General features: G+C 44.7%; 1 protein-coding gene across 2 annotated transcripts; it reads right to left on the reverse strand.

Annotated features, from left to right (window-relative positions):
• Nucleotides 1–103: 103 nt before the first annotated feature.
• Nucleotides 104–23,323, reverse strand: srcap (Snf2-related CREBBP activator protein). Of its 2 annotated transcripts, XM_072668129.1 has the most exons (34): nt 23,117–23,323; nt 21,227–21,300; nt 17,753–20,772; nt 16,822–17,073; nt 15,915–16,100; nt 15,671–15,811; nt 15,243–15,432; nt 14,885–15,054; nt 14,687–14,771; nt 14,462–14,551; nt 14,183–14,353; nt 13,760–13,986; nt 13,439–13,616; nt 13,203–13,339; nt 12,918–13,087; nt 12,556–12,748; nt 12,305–12,441; nt 12,010–12,196; nt 11,683–11,852; nt 11,397–11,554; nt 11,059–11,277; nt 10,437–10,601; nt 10,107–10,280; nt 9,156–9,467; nt 8,817–8,980; nt 8,354–8,664; nt 8,045–8,247; nt 7,679–7,848; nt 7,385–7,581; nt 7,095–7,209; nt 6,399–6,518; nt 6,098–6,277; nt 5,925–6,008; nt 104–5,797 (listed from the first exon to the last, which is right to left on the reverse strand). In XM_072668129.1, exons 3-34 carry the CDS (start codon nt 20,297–20,299, stop codon nt 1,655–1,657), a joined length of 11,946 nt encoding a protein of 3,981 aa, XP_072524230.1. In that variant the 5' UTR covers nt 20,300–20,772; nt 21,227–21,300; nt 23,117–23,323; the 3' UTR covers nt 104–1,654. The 2 variants fall into 2 exon arrangements, with proteins under 2 accessions (XP_072524230.1, XP_072524231.1); XM_072668130.1 differs by lacking the exon at nt 10,107–10,280.
• Between the last annotated feature and the right edge of the window lie 1,518 nt (nt 23,324–24,841).

A 24,841-nucleotide genomic window follows, 5' to 3' on the forward strand; every position in this document is an offset into this window, starting at 1 on the left:
CACCTGAAGCACTACTCTCTGCCTTTCAGTACAACAGTCTTCACACTTCGGTGTCCACCACAACGTCCTTCTCCAGCAGATGCATCAAGAAATGACAACTTGATATTTTTGGTCTTTTTATTCAACTGACTTCTGTCATTCCAATTTTTCAAGTAAAACAATGTGGAATTACAAGGGAACATAAGGAATGTAACAAATTAGAAGAGACAAAGAAAATAAAAACAAGACCATCACCACATTCTACCCCCCAAAACAAGTCTCTACCCCCCAAAATGGGACAAAGACAGCATCTTACTGCCAAGGTTCAGCTGGACAAAAAAACAAAAAAGAAACCTGAAAATAATCTCAGATGGTTGTTGCAGGATTTCCATTTAGTCTTGCCATAAAAAGGACCAATTTTAAGAAAACAGATGATGACAATTTACACTTGAGGTGTTTTCAATTTGGTTGCACTTCAACAAAAGATACACCTCATGTTGTTTAGGATGGAAATGTCTTTATTACACTTTCAACACTAAAAATGTTTGAAGTCCCAACTTCTTTTCTTAACAAGGCATACAGGGATCCCCTCCCATGTGGATCAACAGGCACTCTCACTTTGTCACACTGATTTGAGACTGTCTGACAAAATTTTATGAGAAGTATACCATATTGACTAATACTTTGGAAAAGGTGAAAAAAAGAGGTTGCCTCATATCTGTATTGCCAGAAAGCAAATGACAAGCAGACTTCAAGATTCATTACAAGCTCAAGAGCTATACATACACATTGTGAGGTACCAGTGGAGAAGTAATTTGATTGAAAGGGATTAAAAAACTAATCACAATGCACTCAAATGCCAGGGACATTATGTGAGATGTGCAAATGGAAAAAAAAAAAAATGCAGGCTGGACTTAAAAGTAATGGACAGGGGGAAAAAAATTACAAGACAAGGAGGTCTGAGCAACAACTAACTCCAGCATAGTGCATCAAAATCACATTTACAGACCTGCTTTCTTCTTCATACCCTGGAAGAAACCACAGAATATTCTTAATTTATCAACAGACTCGAAACAAACAATAGTCAACAGCTGGCAAACATTGTGTCACAACCCAACTGTTTAAAAACGTTATAACAATTGTACAATCCCACTCAATCTTTTGAATGTAGCATAAATGACTTTTGCGCAATCCCCTCTGTAGCACAAGTAAACTCTGTATAAAGGGTGCAACCTAAGTGACCCATCTTAACACATATTTCTTTTAGTATTCCAGTCTTTAAATGATTACAGTACATAGTGTGAACTAATAACTCTTGCCCCTTGCCCAGCTTTCCAAAGTCCTTGTAGTATGGGGAGGTACTGTCCCCAAGATCTCATCACCAGGACTGCAATGCCACATTTTCACAGGTACCCTTTTTGTCCCATTTCTGTCCTGCATTTATGCTCCCTCTCCACACTGAAGATGGCTTAACTTGACATAGTTGAGAATGCACCAGAAGCGAGTTCAGCTCGTCACAAAGTGCAACACACTCAGTTTGATCTCTCCTCACAGACAGCGTTAAAGAATGGCAAGTTATACGATTGATCCCAGTTTGCCGAAACCCGTAAAAAACCTTTCCTCATCACTGCAGTTGATTATTTCGACCAGCTTTCAGTTCCAATTCCTGTTCTGATCAAGTCTTGGTGTTCCGTTGTTGGGTGGCGGAGGAGCGGGTGTTGCTAGCTGGAGTACGGGCCTGGGCTGCTGCGAGTGCAGCTACACTGCGAAGCACTCGGTCAGGGGTTCCCTCACTAGATCCAGCACTCAGCTCTGGCCTCTCGTGCTTCTGTGAGCGCCTTTCTCTCCTACTTTCACGTCCTCTGCTTTCTCCTGGCTTCTTTTGCCTGCTTTTACCTCTCTCAGTGTCACTGCCAGAAGAAGGAGCTCTTGAGCGCGAGCGTGGTGGCCCAGTGCTCCTTGAGCTCAGGCTGCGGGTGCACTGGCTACTGTTGCTGCTGCTCCGGCTCCTGCTGCTGCGTGCACCTCTTTCGCTGCTTACGCTACTGCAGGCACTGTGGCCTCTCGAAGACCTAGTCTCTCTGTTCTCATCCTCCACTTCCTCCTTGTTGTCAGTTTTTTTCTTTTCCTCTCTTTTGGGCCTTTTAATTTCTGTTTCCAAAGGAGGCACAAGGTTGCCAGGACGCTGTCGTGTAGAGCGTGCAGAAGAGGGAGTTTTTTTCGTAGTGGACTGTGAAGAATCTGATGAACGAATAGGGGTTTGTTGACCACTAGATGTTTTATTAACTGAATTAGTCTTTGGGGAGTCTTGTCCTGAGTTGCTCTTGGACTTGCTGCCTTTTTCATTAGCTGGTTGCTGCCCACTGGCCTTACCCTTGGAGTTAGGACTTGGAGTATCTGGTCCCCTTCCCCTCATAGCCAAGAGCTTAGCAGCAGCATTGAGAGCTGAGCAACGTTTGCCTAGTACCTCAGGCTCAGGTGTGGTTATAGTACTCTGTGAAGCAGGCTGGAGACCTGTGGATTTACGAGTTACCCTAACAGGAGTTGTTGCTCTAGACTCCCCTTCTGTGGCCTTATCCGAACGCCTCTTTCTTCTCTTGTCACCTTTGTCATTCCTGACTTCTGCCTCCAAACCTTTTTGTGAGCGAGTAAACCGTCTCTTTGGGCTGGATGAGTCTTCAGAATCTGAGGAAGAGGAGGAGGACGAGTTGGAAGACTGTCCCCTGGCAGGTGTCACTGGTTCTTTATTAATCCCTCTGTCTGTACAGTCTTTCTCAGAGTCAGTCTCCACTCGTTTTCTTTTTACAGGCATCTTACTCTCTCCAGCTTTTTTTGACCGAGATGAGCGAGTCCCACAGGAAGAAATGGAGGACGGAGAAGATGACCGGAGAGATTCTTGACTGCTTTGTCTGCTAATGCTTCTTTTCTTGGCAGGGGTTTGGTTTTCTTGATCTTCTGCCAGGCTCTCCTCTTCTACAGTTTTATCAGCTCCATCTATCTCAGAGACCGTATTCATTATCGTTTCTGGGACTGACGGTTCTGGTAATTTTCCATCAGACATTTGACCCTCTGCCATATTCTCCACTTTTCTCCTTTTGGCAAGAAACTGAGCATCATCTCGGTCTACTTGCTCTGAATTTTCAGAGGGTTCCCCCTCTATATCCCCTGTACTTTCCATCCCTCCATCCTCCTTTGATGCATTTGAGCCTTGCTGATTTTCCGTTGCACACTGCTCTGCATTGGGGCAAGCCTTGTGTGTGGTGTTCTGGGTGGAATCCAATACAGGTTCAGTTGTCATTTGGTTGGGTAATGCTGGGAAAGGTATAGAGACTGGAGTTGGGCTGGAGCCAGAAAGTGTCGGAGTGTGTTCGGATTTCTCAAGATCATGCAGAGTTTGAGACGGAGCATTAAGATTCGGTGTGAACTGCTGTGAGGCCTCTAGTACATCAGGTACAGGAACAGAAGGATCAGTCAAGCCAGATGCTGGTAATGGTGAAGAGGTGCTGCTCACAATGGGTTCAGATAAGAGCTCATGTGATGGCTGTGGAGACATAGGTGAGGACTGTGGATTTTTAATGGGGCTAGGACAAATTTCATCTGGGCATGTGACTGACCCCTTGCCTTCAAGAGAAGGCTGGGTCTCTAATTCAGTAGATGTAGCTGGAACAGATTCCAGCAACAGTTGTGAAGTAGAAGCATTGCATGTTACAGCTGACTGTTGTGAAGGTGAAATGTTTAACAGGCTGCTTTGAGAAACCAAGCATGTAGACTCCGGTGAAGGTTGCTGGGAGGAGCTAGAAGGCTCACTTGGTGTAGCAACAGGCTGTGGTGAAGGTAAAGGTTTTATATTGGTCTGACTAACATTTGCAGTAGAAATGGCTTCTGGTTGGCTTAGAGAGTTTACAGAGTCAGAGTGTGGAACTGTGGTTTTCAGGGTGATGCGTTCATTACCAGATGACACTTCTGAAGTGGATGTTTGCTTTATCAGAGATTCATTAAGTGCTGGAGATGGAGGAATGGGTATAGTGGACTGAGTGGTTTGAGAGTCTGTTTTTGGTGGTGGGGTAGAATCAGATGAGGCAGAATGGCCATCAGCTGACGCGCCAACTCCTGCACACTCAGTAACAGGGTGCAAAATTAAAGGTTCAACACTGGACATAGGAGAGTTAAGGTTTAAAGAGGAAAGGCTTTCCTGTGAAAGGTTTTCATGTAATTTTGTAGGACACCGTTCAGCATGTCCAGATTTACCAGTGTGCGCAATATTCACATAGGAATCCTTGCGAGGGCGACCCCTCTTTCTTTTTGGAGAGTGTGGTGGACTTTGTTCTTCACTCCTTGATACCTGTGCCACTGGTTTCTCTTGTTCTGTGGTTTCTTGTGGCTTAGGTGCCGTCTTGGGAGGTCGACCCCTTTTGCGCTTCCCAGAAGTGGGATTGGTTGCATTGGGATCAGAAGCAACAGTAGGACTCGTAGTGCTTTCCTTAGACAAATTAGGTTCCTGTTTCTTTGGTGACAGGGGGGTGCGTCGGTCTAGCCCTCTGCCTCTACCCGGATACTGCTCTCCTAACTGAGCAGCCATTCGAGACTCTGTCTCCAGGCGCCGGCGCACTGGTAAGTTGCGAAGGACAGGCATGTCTGGTGAATGCGTGGGGGAGTAAGGCTGGTACCCTCTCCCTGGACTTGAGAGTGACGATGATGATGGGGAGACCTGCTCTTGCCCTGGAGGCATCTGGGGAGGAGATGTGGAAGGTGATTTAGGAAGAGTCTTATCTTTGAAAAGTTGACTTGCTCGATCAGGAGAGTGGGAAGCTGCATCTTGTGCAGACTCTGTCTGATCTACCTCTTCTGATGAACCTTCAGTATGCACTCCTCCACTTCCACTTGCCCCTCTCCTCCTCCGTCTTGGTTCTTTTTCTTCAACCACAGTGACGAGACGTCCAGGAAGCTTCCTAAGGACTTTAGCAGATGGGGAATCCTCTGGAAGGCCCTTAAGGACCTCTCCATCAGCAGTTTGACGTTTGCGTGGAGATCGAGGGTTCGGAGAAGCCAGTGCATGTTGTCCATCCAGCTCCAGGTGATGTTCTGGAGAGCAGATTGAGTCTGAAGATATAGATGTCCCCCTCTCTCTCTCGGTTATGTCCTGTTGAACAGTATCAGACTGTGCCTCTGCTCCAGGCTCTTCATCTGCTTCTTTGTCCGTTGGCAGTATAGAAGCTTGTCCAGTGAAGCTTCTGTCCATTGATGGAGAGGCTGCTTCTGAAGGCACTGAATCTGATGGAGAGAGGGGCTGGCGAAGTGGGGAAGGGGAGAGTTTGGATTTGGACAGTAAATCTTGAGTTGAAAGAGACTGTGTTTCTGAATCAGAGGGATGCTGATCAGTTTGGGGCTTCACAAGCTCTGCCTGCGTTGGTGTTGGAGAGGCTACATGTTCTTTGGTTGCACCTCTCCCACGTAGACCACTGCGAAATCTTTCAGGCACTTCTCTGGACTGGGGGGACTTGAGAATGGAGCTGGACCCAGAAGAACGGCTTCCACTAGGCTCAGAAATCAGCGCCTCCCCTCTCTTTCCTCTCTCCCTGTCTGGTGATGGATGCGATATAGTTACGTCATCTGTGTTAGCAGGTGTTCCTCTAAGCCTTCCACTGACACGCGTTGAGGGGGCACCTTTTTCTTTGTGTTTGCGTGTGCGGCGGGTTGGAGGGTGCTCTTCAGGAGTGGGAGGCATGGAGTCCTCTTCATCATTATCAGATGACTGATGCAGTTTTAGACCCTCTTCCTTCGCCTGATCTAGTCCTTTCCTTGCAGCTTCGACTTGCTCCTATTGCAACAATCAAACAAAATAATTCTAGTATGCATCTAAAGAGGCACATTAACACCAATCATCAGCACCTTTAATTTGAGATCAATACAGTTTGCACCATTTCTGTTTCCAATTAACAGTTTACCTCTGCCTGTTTCAGTTCCTCTTTGCAAATATCTTCAAGAGATGCCTCCAGGAAATTCATAGCATATCGCTCTATAGGAGTGAGCTGTTGAGAGGAAGGACAACATGAATAATAACATGAATAGCATATTACAAGATAAAATGGTCAATCCTTTCATAAAGAGAAAATATTACCTGTTCAACTAGGGCTGCAATTTCCTGTTCAGCTTTGGAAAGTTCCTCCTCTTCCTGGTCCCTGCTCTCACCATCATCCAGAGGAATATTTTCATTAAATTCTGCTAGTTCAGCTACCTGTTCTGCTTTGGCTTGGGAAGCTGCTACTATGTCCTCCTCATCCTCAGCACGACACAAAGCCTAAAAAGAAAAGTAAATATGGAAGGTTTTTCAAAAACACATGCGGTTTTATAAATAAAGCCATCTTAGGCCTGACAAAGCATAAAACTGTTCTAAGGAAAACTTTTTTTTTTTTTTTTACCTGCTCTAAAATGTTGGTTTGCTGCTTATTGATGGACTCCTCATCTTCTAAGGGAGAAACACTTGATTCTGCCTCCTTCTTCTCCCCTTCAGACACATCAAACAACTCTCTGATAGTTTGCTGTAAAAGACAGAAATGATATGGTATGTTAACTATGGTCTCAGTTTCAGGGGCAACAACTAATCAACACAATCAATAACAACAACAAAAAAGTGTTACCAGAAAAATTCTATTTACGATTCTTTAGCTCTGTGTTTACACATACAGTTTACAAAAAATGACCAAAGAAGTAAAACAGAGATAGTGTGGGTCAATAAGATGAGACTTGAGTTTACAACATTACAAAAAATTCAATCATTTATCTTTATTTTACCAATACAGGAGAAATAATGTGATAATGTCAATTAAATATCAATATCCTGTAGAACCACACTAACCCTGTAACATTGTTTCTAACAGTTTATCAGCTTTGTTGCATAGTTCCTTTTTTCTGCACCATTTACACAGAGCAAAAACGTTTGGTGGCTTGTAGCTATGATCTTAATGAAAGTCATTTATGTTCATTTGCAAAACTGTTATAACCAAGTATGTCAATTACTTCACATGAATAATTAAATATCTCAATATTCCTTTTGCAGCCCCAGTCCCAGATAATGGAACTTCTGTACAAAACTACAACAACAAAGAGAACCATACCTGTTTAAAAAAGGCTGTGGTGAAGTTCCCCCCTTCAATTGCCATATCTCCCAACATCCTCTTCTGGTTAGCTTTTTTCAGAATATTTTCCTCCACAGTCCGTTCACTTATCAGCCTAGACAAAAAAGTAAGTTGAAATGATATGCTATGGTGTAATCCAAAGATCCACAAATGCATCTTATTTGCCTTGCGAATTTAACTTTTCTTTTTATTGGCATTTTAAGGAGTGGGTAATCTGTTTATTATTACTAAGAGAAATTAAACAAACTATTTAGAATTAAAGCAAGCACCTGTAGATGTGAACATCTCTAGTTTGTCCAATACGGTGGCAACGGTCTTGAGCTTGGGCATCCATAGTGGGGTTCCAGTCACTATCATAGAATACCACTGTGTCAGCCCCAGTAAGGTTCACCCCCACACCACCACTACGGGTGGATAAGATGAAACAGAAGATGCGGCGGTCTGCATTAAAGCGTTCCATCAGGGCCTTAGGAGGTAAAGACACCAAAATATTTATATATATTATTTACAAATAATCCTTTAATGAACATTTCATATGCAGTGCTCCAGATAACCTTACTCACCTGTCTTTGTTCCACACGTGTGCTGCCATCGAGCCTCAAGTAAATGTGCCCATGATAGTTGAGGAATTGTTCTAGCACATCCAGCATGCGGGTCATCTGAGTAAATATGAGCACTCTATGACCTCCTGCCTTTAGTTTCCGCAGCAGGAGGTGGAGAGTCTGCAATTTACCTACACATACAAGAAGTTAGCATTAGAGCATTGCAGACCTTACACATTCAAAAATAGCATACAAGTTACAATAAATGAACAAACACACATGCCTGTACATATTTTCCTTAGTATTGTAGATGTACAGACATTTTTACTATATGGAAAACTAGAAAATGCAATCAATAAATAAAACCAAGTGAAACTGGGCACTTACCACAGTCGTACTGGATAAGTCTCAGGTCAGGAAAGTGGGTCCGCATACAGCACTGGATACGGTGCAGCACATGCATTAGAGGAGAAAAATGGGCAGACAGCATAGAGGAGAAAAGAGCCTGCTGGTGGCTGTGGGAGGGAGGAGGATGGCAGCAGTGCATGGTGATGGGCTTTGCCTCCACTGGAGGAATGGCAAATGTGAACCTGTGAGAAAGGGCATCAGTTATACAATAACATACAAAACCTGTTTACCAGATGCAGCAGAATCATGTGGGTATGGCAGGATTTGAGAGTGAAACAGCAGGCATACCTCTCTATGACTTCAGAAAGCAACTGAAGCCTCTCTTCAGAGTTATGAATGGATTCCTTCAGAGTTTTGCTCTTGTCCATGTAGTCACTAACACTTTGTGACTGAGCCGTAAGACAAGCGCTGTACCCAGAGTAATTCCAACTGTTGGCTACAGAGCAGGCTGGAGTGGGTCTAGGGCCTGGGAGGAAGGTGAGAAAGTCCAAAACCTCTCGCCCATACACCGGCTTGGCATTGCAGTGCAGTTCGTTGACTCGAATAATTTGAGAGATTCGGGCATCTCTCTGGGCCTTACGACGATCTGCAAGCCATGACTGTCAAAACAAAAGCACAAGCCACAATTAAATCAGCATGAGCAAGCAAGACAGAAAGAAATCAAATCTACTCTATACTAGCAAGCTAGAAGCTGGAAGAACATGTATTCATTCAAGTCCCACCAAAGTTTTCTACTATTTTAAACTCCTACCATGTAGAAGGGGGACCGTGGTGGAGGTGGAGGCTGGACTCTGGGACGCTGAAATGCAAACGTATTACTCTGAGCCGTCTGGGATGCAGGTTTAGGACTGCCCATTCGCAGGGTGACAACGTCACTACTGCTCTCTTCCCGCCCTAATGAAGCGTTTACCTTAGCTACAGGAAAAGGAATGATACATATCATGTAGGTGTTTAGATTAAGTACAGCAAGCTTACTTAAAACATAATATGAATTATAGGCAGTATTATTGCACTTGAATATTTATCGATGCCAAAATATAGTAAAAAAAAAAAAAAAAGAAAAAAGAAAGGGGTATTTGTTTCTGCTCACCTAGCCCTGCACTTGGTAATGATCCCTGTACCACCTTGAGCACAGGGCAGGTGGGCGGAGGTTGGCTAGGGCCAGAGGTAGGAGCACGAGGTGGAGCAGCATAAACAGGAGGCCGGTGGGGAGGTTGCTGAGGAGTAGGTGGTCTGAGAACAGGGCTTGGGGTACCATGAGGGTGCAGCAAGACAGACTGAGGGGGGGCAACACGAGGGGAGGGGGGCACGGCCAGCGTGGGAACCTGCCCACTGTCTTTGCCTGCTGCCTGCCGTACAACAATCTTAACGATTCCTGGTCCGCTTACCATGGTTGATGGTACTGCACAAGAGAATGACATATGCCACAGGTTAACAGTAATATTATTGTTAATTGTTAACACTAATGTTAAAAAATGTTAATAACCGAAGTTGACATACAGAAAAGCGCCAATTTTTCTGACATTTTCTAAAAATGTATGTTTAACATAACATAAATGTCTTGTATCTACTGTCTGAAACCCCCACTCAACAAGGCTGGTCAAAACACACATCTGAAATCCACCACATCATTTAGTACACCCTACATATACTAAACATAAAGCAAACAGCCTACAGACTCAATTGCTCTACTGACTCTAAGCACACAAGACACTTGTTTCTGAAAAGGAAAACAAAAAACAAGCCTTCTTCCACCATATAGTAAAACAAAAGAAAACTGCAAGAGGATATTGTAACGCATTACTCCAGTATTACTCCTGTGTGTCCTTTTCTTAGCAACTCTATTTTTAAGTCAGTCGATATTTATTAATAATACCAACCATCCAAATGTAATTTAACACTAAAAACCAAATGACCCATACCAGACTACCCTAGTCTCGCTCTGCTACTGAGTAACAGGTAGTGTGGTACTCAGGCTACAGTAAGGTAGCCATCATAATGAAAACGACTGTGAGGATAAACTCAAGGACAGCACCAGTACCTTGAGCAGCAGTGAGGGGAACTGCTAGTCCAGAGCAGGTTGGGGTTGTGCTGCCTGGGCTGGGATTTGCTGAGCTGCTACCTGTCTGACTAACTGTATGGAGGACCGCCACCTGAGCTGGCTGACTAATAAGGTGGTGCTGCCCACCGCTGGATATCAGATGCATTACATTTCCTAAAGGACACACAACCACAGGAGAAAGTGTTAGGCCATAGACTACACCAACACAAGACAGACTACAGGCGTGCAGGGACATTCACCTACCCATGGCTGTTCATGCAGGAAATGGACGAAAGGGCATTTTGTGTGTATGAAAAAAAAGTTATTCACCTTGAATGGGGCGAGGCTGAGGAACAGGCACTTGGTGTAGCGGGGCACCAGAGAGAGTGAGTTTGTTGCCCTGCAGCTGGAACGTGACCGGTTTACTGCCCTGACTGGATGACACTGGACGACCAGCCAGAGAGGCCAGCTGAGCAATGCTGACCACCTCTCCAGCTATGTGAAAAACAGAAAAAAAATATATAAATTGACCAAGCAAGTACTTCATGCATTCTGAATGCATCTCCGCAATTGTACAGTGCCAGTACTATGCTACACTTAAATCGGTATGGCTATTCTCCACTGAACTCTCAACAAGCCATTTTGTGTCTGCAGAACTGCCTGGATAGTCAATGGATGTTTTATCTTTACTGCAACATTTGTCATAAACTCTAGGAGACTGTTATGCTAAAACAGTCAGGCTATCAGGAGTTCTAGAAATACTCAAACCAGCCCATCTGGCACCAACAATCATACCACACTCAAAATCAGCTGTGAAGCTGCATGGTTTCATGTATTGCACTGCTACAATACAACTGGCTGATTAGACAATTGCAGGAATGAGTAGATGAACAAGTCCTTATAATAAAATGCATCAAAACAAGACTCCTAGATGACAGTGAGGTGAACTTACATGGTAATCTAGCCTGCATATCAGGGCTTAGAAGGACCCTCTGTGTCATAACGTTGCTAGAGGACTGCAGGGCAGCTGGTACAGTTTGGGTGCTGGGAGGTGCTGGGGGCCGAACAGCCAGGACTGGGTGCGAAACATTGGGCCTGACTGCAGCTCCAGTGGAAGAAGTGCTTGGACTCACAGGAGCTCGAGGAGCAGCAACAGGAGTGACTGGACATACTGAAACACACAGTTAGCAGTGAAAAAATTAAGTAAAAACATAAAAATCTGCTACATGCTTCTTGATTTTTAGATTTCCTCATGTACAATGAATGAACTACTGTGTGCACCAGGCTCACCTTGTGGTGCTGGCTGTACAGGAGCCTGAGTAGGGGTAACTTCTGTTATTAGAGGGGCTCGTGGTGGCTGAACAGCAGGAGATACAGGACATGTGGGCCTTGGGCTGTTCATGGTCGTTGATGAACGCCCTTCAGACTTAGGAAGTGGCTGGAACATTCTTTACACAAAACACATTCAAATATAATGTTAACAAACAACTTGACCACAGGGTGATTATATGAATTATATGATTATATGAACCCAAGGAAATAGGGTTTAATCAATAGTCAACTTTGAATGGTTTACCTGTTCACCTTCATGCGAACAGGTTTGGGTCGAGGTGGAGGCTCAGGTGACTCCATAATCTCCTGAATTAGCTGGTGAGTCACTTTCCTGCGAGGAAGGTAAATGTCTGCTTGGTATCGTGACACATGCCCCTCCAGACCAACCAGGTCAAACACTGAGAGATCACAACGCTGTGAGAGAGATGTAAAGAATTTACAGAAGTACAGCTACATTAACACACAAAAAATACTTGCACAATGTACTGTTTTTAGGTGTGCATTGTCCACATATTTAACACATGTATGTATTGCACAAAGCTTGATTTAGTAAACTCTTTGAAATGCTCACCTGGAAAGGGCAGGTCTCTAAGGCGTGTGTGACAAGGGAGGCAGTGGAGTAGACAATTGGCTCAATGATGAAGGGAGAATGGATGGGTCGAGGGTCAAACAGGTTGGGGTGGTTGCACACTTTACGCAGCTGCATCAAGATGTTGATCACAGACATAAAGTGACCACTGGCCAAAGTCTCCCTCGTACTAGTAAATAGAAAATAAATCAAAATTGAGAGAAGAAAAATAATAACACCTCTAACTCTCTAAGGTGTTTCCACCACCAATACGATATTTTAGTCAACGAACACTCACGAGGCCTGTGCCATGAAGTCGTCATAGAGGAAGCGTTGTCTCTTGGAGAGGCGACAACGCACAACATGCTCATATTTCTTGGGCATTTGTTTCTCTACATCCACTTTGATTCGCCGCAGCAGGAATGGCCTCAATACCTAAAACAAGGAACACATTGAGCAGAAATTATTAAGCGAGGTCTGTGTGTAATATAATCAGTTTAGTTACAAGTATGTTTACAAAAACACTTCTGCTGCCATGAAAGTACCCACCTTGTGCAGTCTTTTAACAAGACCCTCGTTATACTCCTGACTACCTTCAATCATTCCAGTCAGTGGGTTAGAGAACCACTCTTTAAACTCACGGTGGGACTGGAAGACATGTGGCATGAGGAAGTGCATGAGTGACCACAACTCCATCAGACTGTTCTGCAGGGGAGTACCAGTGAGCAGCAGACGCCGGTGACTGTGCAGGAGAACAGTAAAAATAACAGCAGAAGGCTTTATTAATATACCCGCAAAACAACAAAATTGTTTTATATAGACAATTTAAACAAAGGAGAGAAAAAAAAAAAAAAAAAAAAAAAAAAAAAAAAAAACAAGGAATAATCTTTCACTCAAAGTTCCTGTAGCACCTGTTGAAGTTTAGGAGACTCTGCCAGCGCTGGGACTTGAAGTTTTTGATGTTCTGAGCTTCATCCAGAATCAAGTACCTCCAAGATTTGCGTCTGAATGCCTGATGATCCTGCAAAACCAGCTTATATGAAGTGATGCACACATGGAAAGCATTGGGTTTGGTCCAGCCCTAACAAAACAAAAAAAAAAAGAAAACAGAAAATTAATTAATGCAAGCAACACAAAGACTCATTTAGCACATGACATTGTGACAGTAATTCAGGTGATTCAAAGTTTAGGTCTACCTGTCTCTTCAGTTTACGCTCTTTCTGGCTGCCATAGTAAGTGAGGATTTTGAAACCAGGACACCAGCGCTTCAGCTCCATCTCCCAGTTCAGCATTACACTGGTGGGCACTATGATCAGGTGAGGACCCCAGTTACCTGATAGAAATGTACAATATTGTGTAAAAGGTCACCACTCTACATATGTCAGGCATCATCCTAAAGGTTTGTTGTAACAGTTGTATTTAAATTCCTTACCCTTTTCACATGCCAGATGTGCCAACAAAGCAATAGTCTGAATAGTTTTACCAAGTCCCATTTCATCCGCAAGAATACCATTGAGCTTCTTTTCATACATGGTGACCAACCAATCCAGCCCAATGTGCTGGTACTCACGCAGGTTGCCATGAAGTAAGAACGGAATGGGTGTTTTCACCTTGTATGAAGTAAAATAAAGATTTTTTATTTTACAGCTTAATAAATACTTTTTTACAAGTGGGAAGTAAATATAACAGATTAAACACCCCACACCCATAAATAACTTTTGTACCATTCTGAAAGTATATCAGCAGCCCTTACCTTTGTTGTGGCCAAGGTGTACCCTTTAGGCTGAAGGCTCTCAGCAGTAGCAGCTATATGACTGATCTCCTTTTTAGGACGTGGAGATGTTGAAATGGAGGGGCTATGATCTCCTTCCCTCAGTAAAATCTCCATTCCCTCTCCTCCATCATCCTCTTCTTCATCTTCATCACTTTCCTGTGCATTAGCATCCGCCTCTTCGTCACTATCTTCAGCTGCAGCTGAATCTAAAAGTTAATAAAGAAAGGATTAAACAAAAAAAAAAATCATTTGATAGATGGCTTAAATACAATTCAGAGAACCATTGCTTGAGTTTAAATATGGCTAAGAACACAACTGAAAGCTTATCTGCATAATAATGAGATTTTAAAAAATCTTATTTAGAAATGGATAGATCTTGGTGCACCACAATCATACACCAACCTGAGGAGGTACCACTATCATCACCACTGTCATCCCCTTCAGTTTCTTCCTCTTCCTCCTCTTCAGTGCCCTCAGACTCGTCTGAAGACTCCGGTGATGCTGAGGGCTCCTCAAAGTCAGAGGTATATGCCCCTCTGTACTTCTCCAGCAGCTCCTCCATACTCATCTCGCCTGACAGACAAAGATACAACAAACAAAAGAGTAAGAAGTAGACAGGTAAAAAAAATAAATAAATAAATAAATTATATATATTATATATATATAAGCAACACCAGTTACCCTCTTTGGCAAGATCATCAAGTTCCTCTGCATGATCTCCATCTCCTTCAACTATCTCCTGGGCTTCAATGGTGTCCTCCACATCTTCCGCTTTGGGAGTGGAGAGAACAATTAATCCAAATGTACAACAATCCCTTTCTTTAAAAAGTTATTTTTTAAGCCTGTCACACATCTCTGGATGATTATTTCAACATTAAAGCTATGTGATACCGGCCAATTACTTACCATCTTCCTCATTAGCTGAGAACTCTTTGTCCTCCTCCTCAACTGCAGAGGAAGAATGGTCAGAAGCTTCCTCTGACGCAGATTCCTGTGAGACAAACATGCATTTCACTTTGTGTACATCCCTAGCACAGACACACCACAGAAGCTAAAATGTAGAGAATAAAGAGTGATGACTGGTGTAAACAGTCCTCATGGTACCTGCGGGAGTGTGAGAGTACTGAGCAGCTGATCCAGGGGAAGTGTACCCTCCTGCCTCAGTAACTCAATCTCTCTTCTTTGAGTCTCTGCATCATTTCCTTCTTGTTGTTCCTCCACCTCAATTGTCTCTTCATCATCCTCCTCTTCACATGGAGGCTCAAAGTCTCTATCTGCAAACGAATAATGGAGAAGACATAGGACCTTGATCACAGAACAACTATATTGTGTGCCAACTGTAATGTACTGATTTCCTATGTACACTTTAACATGGAATCAAGCATCAGCTCAAAATGGCAGAGAATGTGTCAAACATTTATAATGCTTATAAATTCACTACAACCAATATCCTTTGTCTCACCATCCTCATCAGTAGCATTCATTTGCGAGTTACGGAGAGGAATACTGGTGCTGACTGTAGGAGTGGCTTGCAGAGACTGACTGAGCAGGTCTGAGTAGCGTTCTGTCTGGCCAACAATGAAGTCCAACTGGAGATCAAGGGCCTTCTTGCGCTTTTCCTCCAAGCGAGACTGCTGTTTATACTGCACTACCTGTGTGAAAGAAACAAATATCTCTAAACCCATGACCAAACACAGGGTGGTGAGACATTTTATTATAACTTATATATAACTATATATATTATAACCATCAATAGAGCTTGGATTTCTAGATCTGTGGCAAAAGTAAAGCAAACATTTCTGCCACTGTAAAGTGCAAATAATGGTTTCAATCATTTGTTAACAGTGAAAACTGAATATATTATAACAGCACAGTAAACCAATGCATCACCTTCTCAACACTGCTCCAGAAAGTGCGGACCTCCTTAGCAATGGATGCAGCAACTCTCCTCAATTTGGCCTGCTCTTCACGCTTCGCTCTCTCCTCTTTCTGTCTTAGCTCCTCATGGTGTCGCATCACCATTCGCACCACCTGCAACCGCAATCCAATTTATTCAGAGCAAAACCTCCTAATTGTGCAGTACATATCAACTTATCTTGTAAAAAGACTCAAGAACATAAAAATCAAAACATACTTTTCTAGCCACGCCTCTCTTCCACCGCCTCTCCTGCGCAAAGTCAGCAGAAAGCCACTGCATCTCCTCACAGAGGTAGTCCCAGTGCACTTTGGGTCGGACAGGCTCTGTCACACGAGACAACCGTTTTAGGGACCAGAATCCTTCCCGTTTCAGGGCAAGTGCCCGATGTTCAATCTCTGCTTCCTGTTAGAAACACAGGATACAGGAATAAACTCACTGTGGTTTATAAAAAAATATTTTTGGTCATAAGCAATCTGCTAATGCCAGGTTCACACTACATGACTGCAGCCCTGATTTTCACAAGCACCCAGAAAATACCTAGCAGGTTTAATTTCTGGACCAGTCAGCGACTCCAGTAGTGTGAAGTGTTGTGACTGAAAGTTAGTGCAGCAACTAGTTACAGCCAATGAGAGAGCAAGACATAGAGGAAAGAAAGCCAAGGGTGGAAGACAAGTGAAAGGACAAAGGTCTGCAAAGTCGTATAGTGCGTACATGGCTGCTGCATACTGCATGGTACGATTTCAGGTCACTAACCTCATGTAGTGACTAGAAACAAACACGCACTATTTAACAGAACGTAACAGCATAGTGGATTTATGTGAAACCAGATATGTTTTGTGTCAATGACTTAAATGCAGCTGCGCTTTAACAAAGGATCCACGTCATTGTGAGTTTAGAACATTGCAGTACATCTCATTATTAAAAACAGCACATCCAATATTGTGACAACATTTAAGATTAAAGTGTTGTGTTTACATCACCTTATGCCTTTCATTATAATGCTTTATTATAAGTGATCTGTATTCTATTTTGCAGCCTTCAGTAATATCAGTAAAATGAAGGCTACTCGCACAATAAAAACTTCATCCATACTACAAGGTAACCAATAAAATAAAACACTCACATGCTTTGCCAGCTCTGCCATGTCAGCGTGCTTGTCTGAGCGAGGTCTCTGGGTGTGCATTTGATCTGACTGTGAAGCTCCACCAGAGCCATGGGATGAAGATGTTTGTTTGCCATTAGGTCCACACAGAGGTGCAGCTCTGTCTGTGTTAAGTTGGGTCCAGTCACCTGACGAGGCCGGAGTTGGTGATGGTGTACGAGAGGTGCAAGGAGTAGAACCTGCTGTAGCTCTGCCTGCTATCCACTGACGAACCTGGAAGAAGAGCAGGAACATACATAAATTGAGTGAAAATTGTAACATTTGTAAACTTGAAGTAAGAGATTAAGTATAATGCAACAAGAGCAAAAGATGTGCATATAGACAGCAAGAGTGGGACAAACATCCAAAAAAAAAAAAAAAAAAAGTCCTGTAATGTAAACCAAACATGCAAGTGAGTGGAACTACACTTCTGCGCATTTTACACCAGGATTCCAGTCAGGTTAGAATTAGGAGAAAGTGTCAGCTTGCAAGTTCAAACTAACAGTCTCAGAACAAGAGATGCCGGGAGAAGATTCGGACACCTCTTACCTTCAATAAAAAGGTCTGTCTGTCTGTCCTGCTCTGTCCACACTGCAAAACACACATGGCTCAGCATGCAGCCAACTAGTGCACCAGAATCGGATGAAGGCATTCACACAGCTATGAATAGTGCACACGAGCGTGAATAGGCCTTTTAAATCATGGCTGATAGCATCTGTAAGTTCCCAGAAAAGTTAATCTGATTCCAATGGGTTTTCAGCCTGTCACTGATGCACTAACTACCTTACCTAGTACTCTAAAACAAACAGACAAAGCAAAGCAATTCAGCAAGGGGCTAAATTTTAATTAATAAAGCATGAACGCAAAACCTAAAGGTGTTCAAAAACAAACCCATCGATAATGCTGCCCTTACCTTGTTCTGCGCTGAACCGGACACAAGGATGCTGTCATCTGTCTGAGCTTCCATAGAACTGTCTGCCTCTCCATCACTGCTCTCCCCTACAGAGGCATCAAGTTGGCCCTGTGTGTTGTGCTCAGCATCTTTTGTTTCTGCCAAGTGTTGAACTGGTGAGTGCTGCTCCTCCACCTCCAACTCACCACCCAGTGACATGGAATCTTGGCATGGTTGGTTGGCAGGAGATTGTTTAGACTGGTCCCGCTCAGCGATGGCACTGCACACACTGCTCCACGCACTGCCTGAAGTCGGAGGCAGGACGAGAGACTTATGAGTCTGCGCTGGGGCAGATGAAGCAGCCTTTGAGAGAGGCTCATGTCGGGGAGTCTGGTTTTCAAGCCCTGGGGAGTGCTGCGAGTCAGTAAAAGCCTTCTTTTCAGGGTCATCCTTTGCAGATAAACAACTAATATTATGGGGGGCATTTGGGGAAGAAGAGCTGGGAGAAGCCAGGGCCTCCTTTTCAGATGGACCAGCCGAGTCCACAGCCGAGTCATTTTCAAAAAGGCACTCTACTGAGACTGTGTCTGAGCCATCACTGAGGGTGCTAGACTGGACAGGTGGGTCCTGGTTCCTGGAAATCTTAGCTAACATAGAAGGAGGGTGTTTGAGCAGAGGAGTCTCACTTCTCTTTAAAATGAGCAGCTTTGGATCAATAACACCAGATGAAAGAGAAATATGAGACAAGTCTGGTTTGTTCTCTGTCAATTTGACTTTTTCCTCTTGCACAGAGGAAGTTGTGTTGATTAGGCTAGGGTCCGACACAGCTAAGGTGCTCTCAACACTGGAGCAGAGAGTGGGCTCTGGAAACATATTCTGCATGCAGCTTTGAGTGGAGGACAGACCACTTAATGTTTCTGTAGGATTTACAGTTGTTGAACAAGACAAAACATTTTGCGAGGCAAAAACACTTTCAGGATGAGAGGACAGAGTGCCCAGCTCCCCTGACAATGTTTCTGTTAAAGGTTCAAAAGAATGTTTATCTGCAGGGTCTCCGTCTCCTTTGTCTGGTAACAGCAGCTTAACATCTTCATGAATAGAATCTGAGGGAAAACACGGCACCGTGCACTCATAGACAGTAACAGACGACTGAGGTTCAGGACAATGCACTATGGCCTCTGTGCTAACGTCCATCATCTCAGCATCCTCAGTGCTTTCACACTGTCCATCTAACAGAGGCGAAGACTCACTTACCACTAACCATGTGTCCTCCATACCTGGCTGCATTAGGATACCTACATCAATGAAATTTTTCACCTCAACAGTGCTTAGTCCAGAGAGAGCCTCTGAACCCTCTGTCTGCTTGTCATCCACATTCAGATCACCTGGCATTGTGAAGCCATCATTAACACATATTATCTGTGAGAGCTTATGATCTGTTGGAATGGATTCTTGCGTTTGTTGGATCAAACAGTCATTGCTGGGTTGAGAGAGACATGGCTGATCCAAGTCTAGCTCCTCTGAAGTTGCACACTTGTGTGAGAGACTACTTCCGTCAGGTTGGCGATCTGGGTACAGAGTCACTTGTATGCTGTTGGCACAGTCGTTCTGTTTAACAATCACATCTGCAGGGCCACAAAGCACTGCATGTGACCCTTCAGTCACATTGGGGGTCTGTACGTTGTGAGTGCACATCCCATCCCCCGGCACCTTTGGTTCTTCAACAGAAATGTCATAAAGTACGTCCGTAACAGCCACGCTGCCAAAAAGGTCTCCATCTAAAGACCCTTGAATCTTAGTCCCCTGCTCCCCTCCTGCACTGGTCGTGTTCTCCACTAAAACAGGTTTAGGGGTTCCACTGCAATTCACATAGTCCTGGCTCAGCTGGGTCTCTTTTGTAGCCTGTGCATTCCCAGGCTGCTTAACGGGAACAGGTGTATTGTGAGAAAAGGTAACATTAGGGACAGTTGTTCTTTGTGCAACAGAGGCCAAGTCAGCCTCCACTGCAGCAGGGGGAGATGGTTGGACGCATTTAGGGAGGTATCCGTCACCCTCATCAGTGTCATTTGGAGTGCTGTTTCCATTGTCTGTGGGAACAGGCAGCATAGACAGAGGCTCGTCTTGCACTGCAGATGAACCTCCTGAGTTTGAGTGACACTCACTGTATGCTGGTCCCTCTTTCTCACCTGGTTTTGTACCTGAACCAATGGCAAGCATGGTATCCTGGGTGTTATTAGGGTCACTGGATTTCTCTCTGTTGGCCGTGATTGTTGCTGTAAGAGATGTATTTTGAGACTCCTCCATGTATTCAGGCTGCCTCTGGTCTCTGTCTGTTGCTTGAGAGGAAACTGCAGAGTCTGACTGAGATGGGGAGAGTCGAGTGTCCTCTCCAGCTGTGTGCTGTTCTTCAGAAAGCTCCTCCGGATCAGTCTTTGACTTGAATTCCAGACATGCTTTCTCTGAAACCAGGGGTCCCTTTTCCACCTCGACAGGGATTGGGACATCTCCAGTAACTCCTGTGTTAGGAGTCCAGTCCTGGCACTGGCCCACGCCAGCGCTCTCTGCCATGTCTCTCTCCCTGTGTGCAAGGTTGGTTTTCTCAGTGTTACACCCGTAATGTAAATCCTGCTCTTGACTAATCTGGTCTGTCTCACAATCTGAAAGTCTGTGTGAGAGATTTTGAGAGTCTCCAGTAGCAGCTGACCCCAGTTCTCTTTGGATAGTCCCAGTATTGAAATCCGGGGCTGGTTTCTCCTCAGGCTCCTCTGTGTTACAGCTTTTCCAAACCACTGCGTTGCTCTGCTCTTTACTTGCGGCCTTTGTGTCTCCTTGCTGCTGCTCCAGCTCAGTGGCAGGGCCGACCAGTGGTGGTGGTAGAGGGGCAGCTGCGACCGGCTGCAGGGCATGCTGGGGTGGCCCGGCCACATTCTGCGTAGCCGCAGGGATGCCACCCAGCACAGCCACAGCCGGAGGGGTGCGCTGCTGCACCACCTCCTCCCCTAATCGTCCTTCTTTTGGACTGCCTCTGCTACACACTGCACCTGAAAAAACAGGCAGGAAACAGTGATAAAGCATTCGTATAGCATGTGAATATGTTGATACAAGAAATGAACAGCATAGAGGGAGTCCTGACTTAAGACATAAAAGACTTAATATAGAGTACATATCCAATACTATTAAAATATGTTAAACAATTAAACAATGTCCCGCTAGAGTGCATCATCAAAGTGAAAGCCTTTATTAATTTAACTTCTCTTCTCCTCTGTAAGACTGAGCTCACTGCAAACATGTATCACAGCATGGCTATGGCAGCCTACTCGTACAAAATTTTCATTATCATATTATTATAGTATTTGACGTGTCTTAAGAGTCAGCGTTCCCATTAATAAATTCTCACCAAATAACAATAACAGAAGCAGCAGCTGTACTGCACACAACCGCACAAAACAGTCGACCCTAACAATCAGTGCAATGGCTTAGATAACAACTGATTACCTGTATGTGGTGTAGGACCAGTCTCTTCCGTACTTTCCACTTCCAGGATGCTGAGATTAAGGATACCGCTGCATCTAAGAAATAATAAACAAAAAATTTAACACAGAGATCTTCAAGGGGCATAGCGCACAATGTTAAAATCATAACCTGACTAAGACGGCAAACAAATAATAAATGCACAAAAAGAAAAATAAACAAAACAACAAACACAGGTCAGCTTTGCAGAACTTCCCAACTTTCTAAAAACTTTACTACATGCGTTTTCGATGGTGATGATGGGTTACAGGCTCGACATGGTACAGATGGATCATTTATGAGGACCTGCTGTATTAATTATTAGTGATAATATAGCGGATACATTCACATTAACCATCCCACGAGGTTGGTAATGCAGGTAATGAAGTATTACCATAAACATCCCATACAAACCTGGCTTGTTCGGGGGTCTTAAAAGACTCGCAGCACCTCGTTTTAAGATTGTCTCATTATGTAGCCAGCAGGCTAAGTCCCGGGCTCACCTTAGCGCTCACTGTAGACAGATCGCCTAATTGTTTGGCCCAATTACCCACCTAATTAGCTAGCAGTGTGGCTAATGGAGAAGGGTTAGTTTGCCTCCGAGATATATTTCGGCTCGTTCTCTGGTTTAAACAAACCCAGCACCATCGTGTGTGGGATTCAGCCGCTCTGATTCCCTCCACCGCTGACGGTCGACAGCACGCTAGCTAACTTCCCTGAGCGGCGGCAGGCTGTACTGCGCCGTGGCGGCTGCTGAGGCGGGCTACAGCACACACGGGCCTTCACACACTCGTTTAGCGAGCGCGCCAGAGACGCCGGGGTCGCCTGCTTTGTTCGGTAGGAGACCAACTGTCTGCGTTCAGTCCTGAGAAAGTACAGGCTGTGGTGTTTGAGCGCTCGGTGCTTCGTGAGGCATTACAGTAAAAACTTGGAGCTGGTTAGCTATAGCTAGCGAGGTGGCTGGCTGGCTGGCTGGCTGGCTGGCTAATGCGCTGGCTAGGTTAACGTTAGCGCGCTCGCTCTCACTGTTACGAGCTTATAAGTTATGTAAGATAACTGTCCAGCCGGGCCCGTGTTTTACACTGTTCCGGTCGTTTTAGCGCATAAAGTGACCAAAACGTAGCCAATACCCCCTATTTTCTCACACACCGCTAGCTAGCTAATGTTAGCGAGTGGGGGGGACCGAGTGACGTCACGACGCGAGGTCATATGTGTATGAGCAAAATATAACAGCAAATCCTGCTGTTTTAGACACACTTTCTGGAGTTAACGCAAGACGGGCCATGAAATGGTCATCTAAACATCCTTACTTTTTTCATTAATAATAGTTATCAGACGAGTATTTGTTTTAGCATGGTTAATAATGTCTCTGTGCCACAAGTATGAACTTAAATAAATCCTCCAGCTCCTCAATAAACTGTCTGACTGAGGACACGCTAGCTTCACACACGACCCCTCGCTCCTATTTCACAACGCAGAAAACCGGCTGCTGGTTAACATTAACCAACTGCCTGCGCAGTGGTTCAAGTTTTAAACCGAATTAAACTGCAGCTTAACCCAACAACCTGGCTGAGGTGACTGGGACGTTTTTGGTAAAGTGAGAGAGAGAGAGAGAGAGAGAGAGAGAGAGAGAGAGAGAGAGACACTCAGCTGATGAGTGTGTCTCTAGCTATCTGTTGGAGTCAACCTTGTGATAAGACTCTCCAAATTAGTTTGGTTTCTCTGCAAGGCTGTGTTTATCTACTGAACACCTAAGAGAGTCAACTTATCCCGCCATGTCAAAGTTCCCCCACTGCCTCTAAATACCCCCCTCCCCTTACACTTCCCCCGTCTCCCCCCCTCCTCTTACCGCCGCCATCTTAAGTTCCCACCTACCTGAAATTTCCGAGCACTTTTCTTTTACTAAATTCTCGTTGAAGGAGTCGCCATCCGCGTCAAATCGCACTCAATCCGTGACGGGGCTGATCCAAACTATCTCTCGGTACCCAACGAGGTACTGGCAGGTTCGTGAGATCAAGTTAAAGAGCGGTCCAAGAGAGACTGGGTTCGGATCGCTGAATGTAGCGGTTGCGGGGAGGAGACTTTCGACGCAGCGAAATGGAGGAACGAGCGACTGCTGAGCGAGAGCCGAGCGCCGCGGACATCTCGCGAGACTTGAGTCGACGCCGCGCTGTAGTGCCGCATGAGAGAGCCGTTCCTGCCGTTTGGAGGAGTTGGGCTCCATTACTGTGTAGTTTCGATATTTAAGGTTTTAATAGTGGCGCTGCAGTACTTCCAGTGGCACTTTTTACATTTAACGGCTTTGGTTTATTACAGTGGCCTGAAGGCGAGGTAAAACTGCGAGAGCTGCCCGAATAACGCCCCCACGTCTTGTAGGGAAACAGGAATGGCCGGGCGCACAATCCCTAAAATAGATATGAGGATATTAGAATATCTTTACTCGATCTTTGTGCATTATCTGCTCAATTTGCGGTCAATGTTTGTGTTATTTCAGATGCCACTAGCCGCTATAAGAAAACTCACCTGGCATGGCTAATTCACATTAATATAAATGACCAGAAAATGTTAGTTGTATTTCAGATGCAGCACCGTTGGCCATTTTCAGGTCTCCAGGCTCATCAACTGTTTGTGAGGGGGCTTGACTGTCCTGTGGGTAAAGACTTCCTGAGAACCTGCCTGACAGTGGGGCCCCAGGCCAGGAGCCGGACACCACTGCTGTGGGCTACAGCAGATTAACAGTGGCCTGGTTTTATTATTAAAATAATGCTGGGAACCTAGATCCTGTCATTCTTAAGCAGAGACAAATTTTGGACTGGATTTATGAGACAAAAGGAATCACACGAGAAGATTTAGCTTCACATTAGAGCAGGGGTGAGGGACTGAGGGCCCAGAGAGTCCAGCAGTCTGTTGATTTCCCTGCTCTAAACACACATACTAAAGCTGGCAATTAACGGGAGTTTAATCAGCGTGCAAGAATCCAGCCCTCCAGGAACAGAGTTTCCCCAGCCCTGCTTTAGAGCTAAATTTATCTCGCAGAACCCAAGAAGCAACATTTGGACACCAAACATATCTTGGGCCAGTCAGCAAGGTTTTGAGTACAGTGGAAATCAGGACATTTTGTTTGATGTACCATTACTTTCACAAGAGAACACCTGACCTGTCGACACTACCCCAAGGTCCCACCAGTGGTGTTATTCAGAAGGCACTCTTCCGTGCAGGAGTGTCCAGTCCTGCTGCTGGCAATCTGCCGCGTTGGCGAGCTCATATCCAAAGCACTTGACTAATATTTAGATGACCCTGATGACCCCTATTTAGACCAGGTTAGGACTAGGGCTAAATTCTGTACAGTGGTAGATCCCCATAACCAGCACTGAGGCAAGTTGACTTGGAACTGGAATCTGCAGTTACAGGCCACCAGAAACACAGTCTCTGGCACCCCGGTTCAACCCATACTTGCTCTGTATTTAAATCAGATGTCGTGGAGGGTTTTAAAGCAGTGGTTGTCAAATCCTGCTTTTGGAGTACCATGGACCTGTGCATTTTTGAGTCTCCCCTGCTCCCAATACACCTGATGCAAGTAATAAACTGGGATTGTAAAAA

Source organism: Salminus brasiliensis, chromosome 22 (assembly GCF_030463535.1).
Source record: "Salminus brasiliensis chromosome 22, fSalBra1.hap2, whole genome shotgun sequence".
NCBI classification, from domain to species: Eukaryota; Metazoa; Chordata; class Actinopteri; order Characiformes; family Bryconidae; genus Salminus; species Salminus brasiliensis.

What these genes read in the sequence shown, in the direction of transcription:
- srcap (XM_072668129.1), bottom strand. Translation starts at nt 20,299, where the DNA reads ATGGCAGAGAGCGCTGGCGTGGGCCAGTGCCAGGACTGGACTCCTAAC. An exon ending in TAGAGACCTGCCCTTTCCAG is followed by an intron (nt 11,853 to 12,009) that starts GTGAGCATTTCA and finishes TCTCTCTCACAG; the next exon opens with CGTTGTGATCTCTCAGTGTT. An exon ending in CACGGTCCCCCTTCTACATG is followed by an intron (nt 8,665 to 8,816) that starts GTAGGAGTTTAA and finishes TTGTTTTGACAG; the next exon opens with TCATGGCTTGCAGATCGTCG.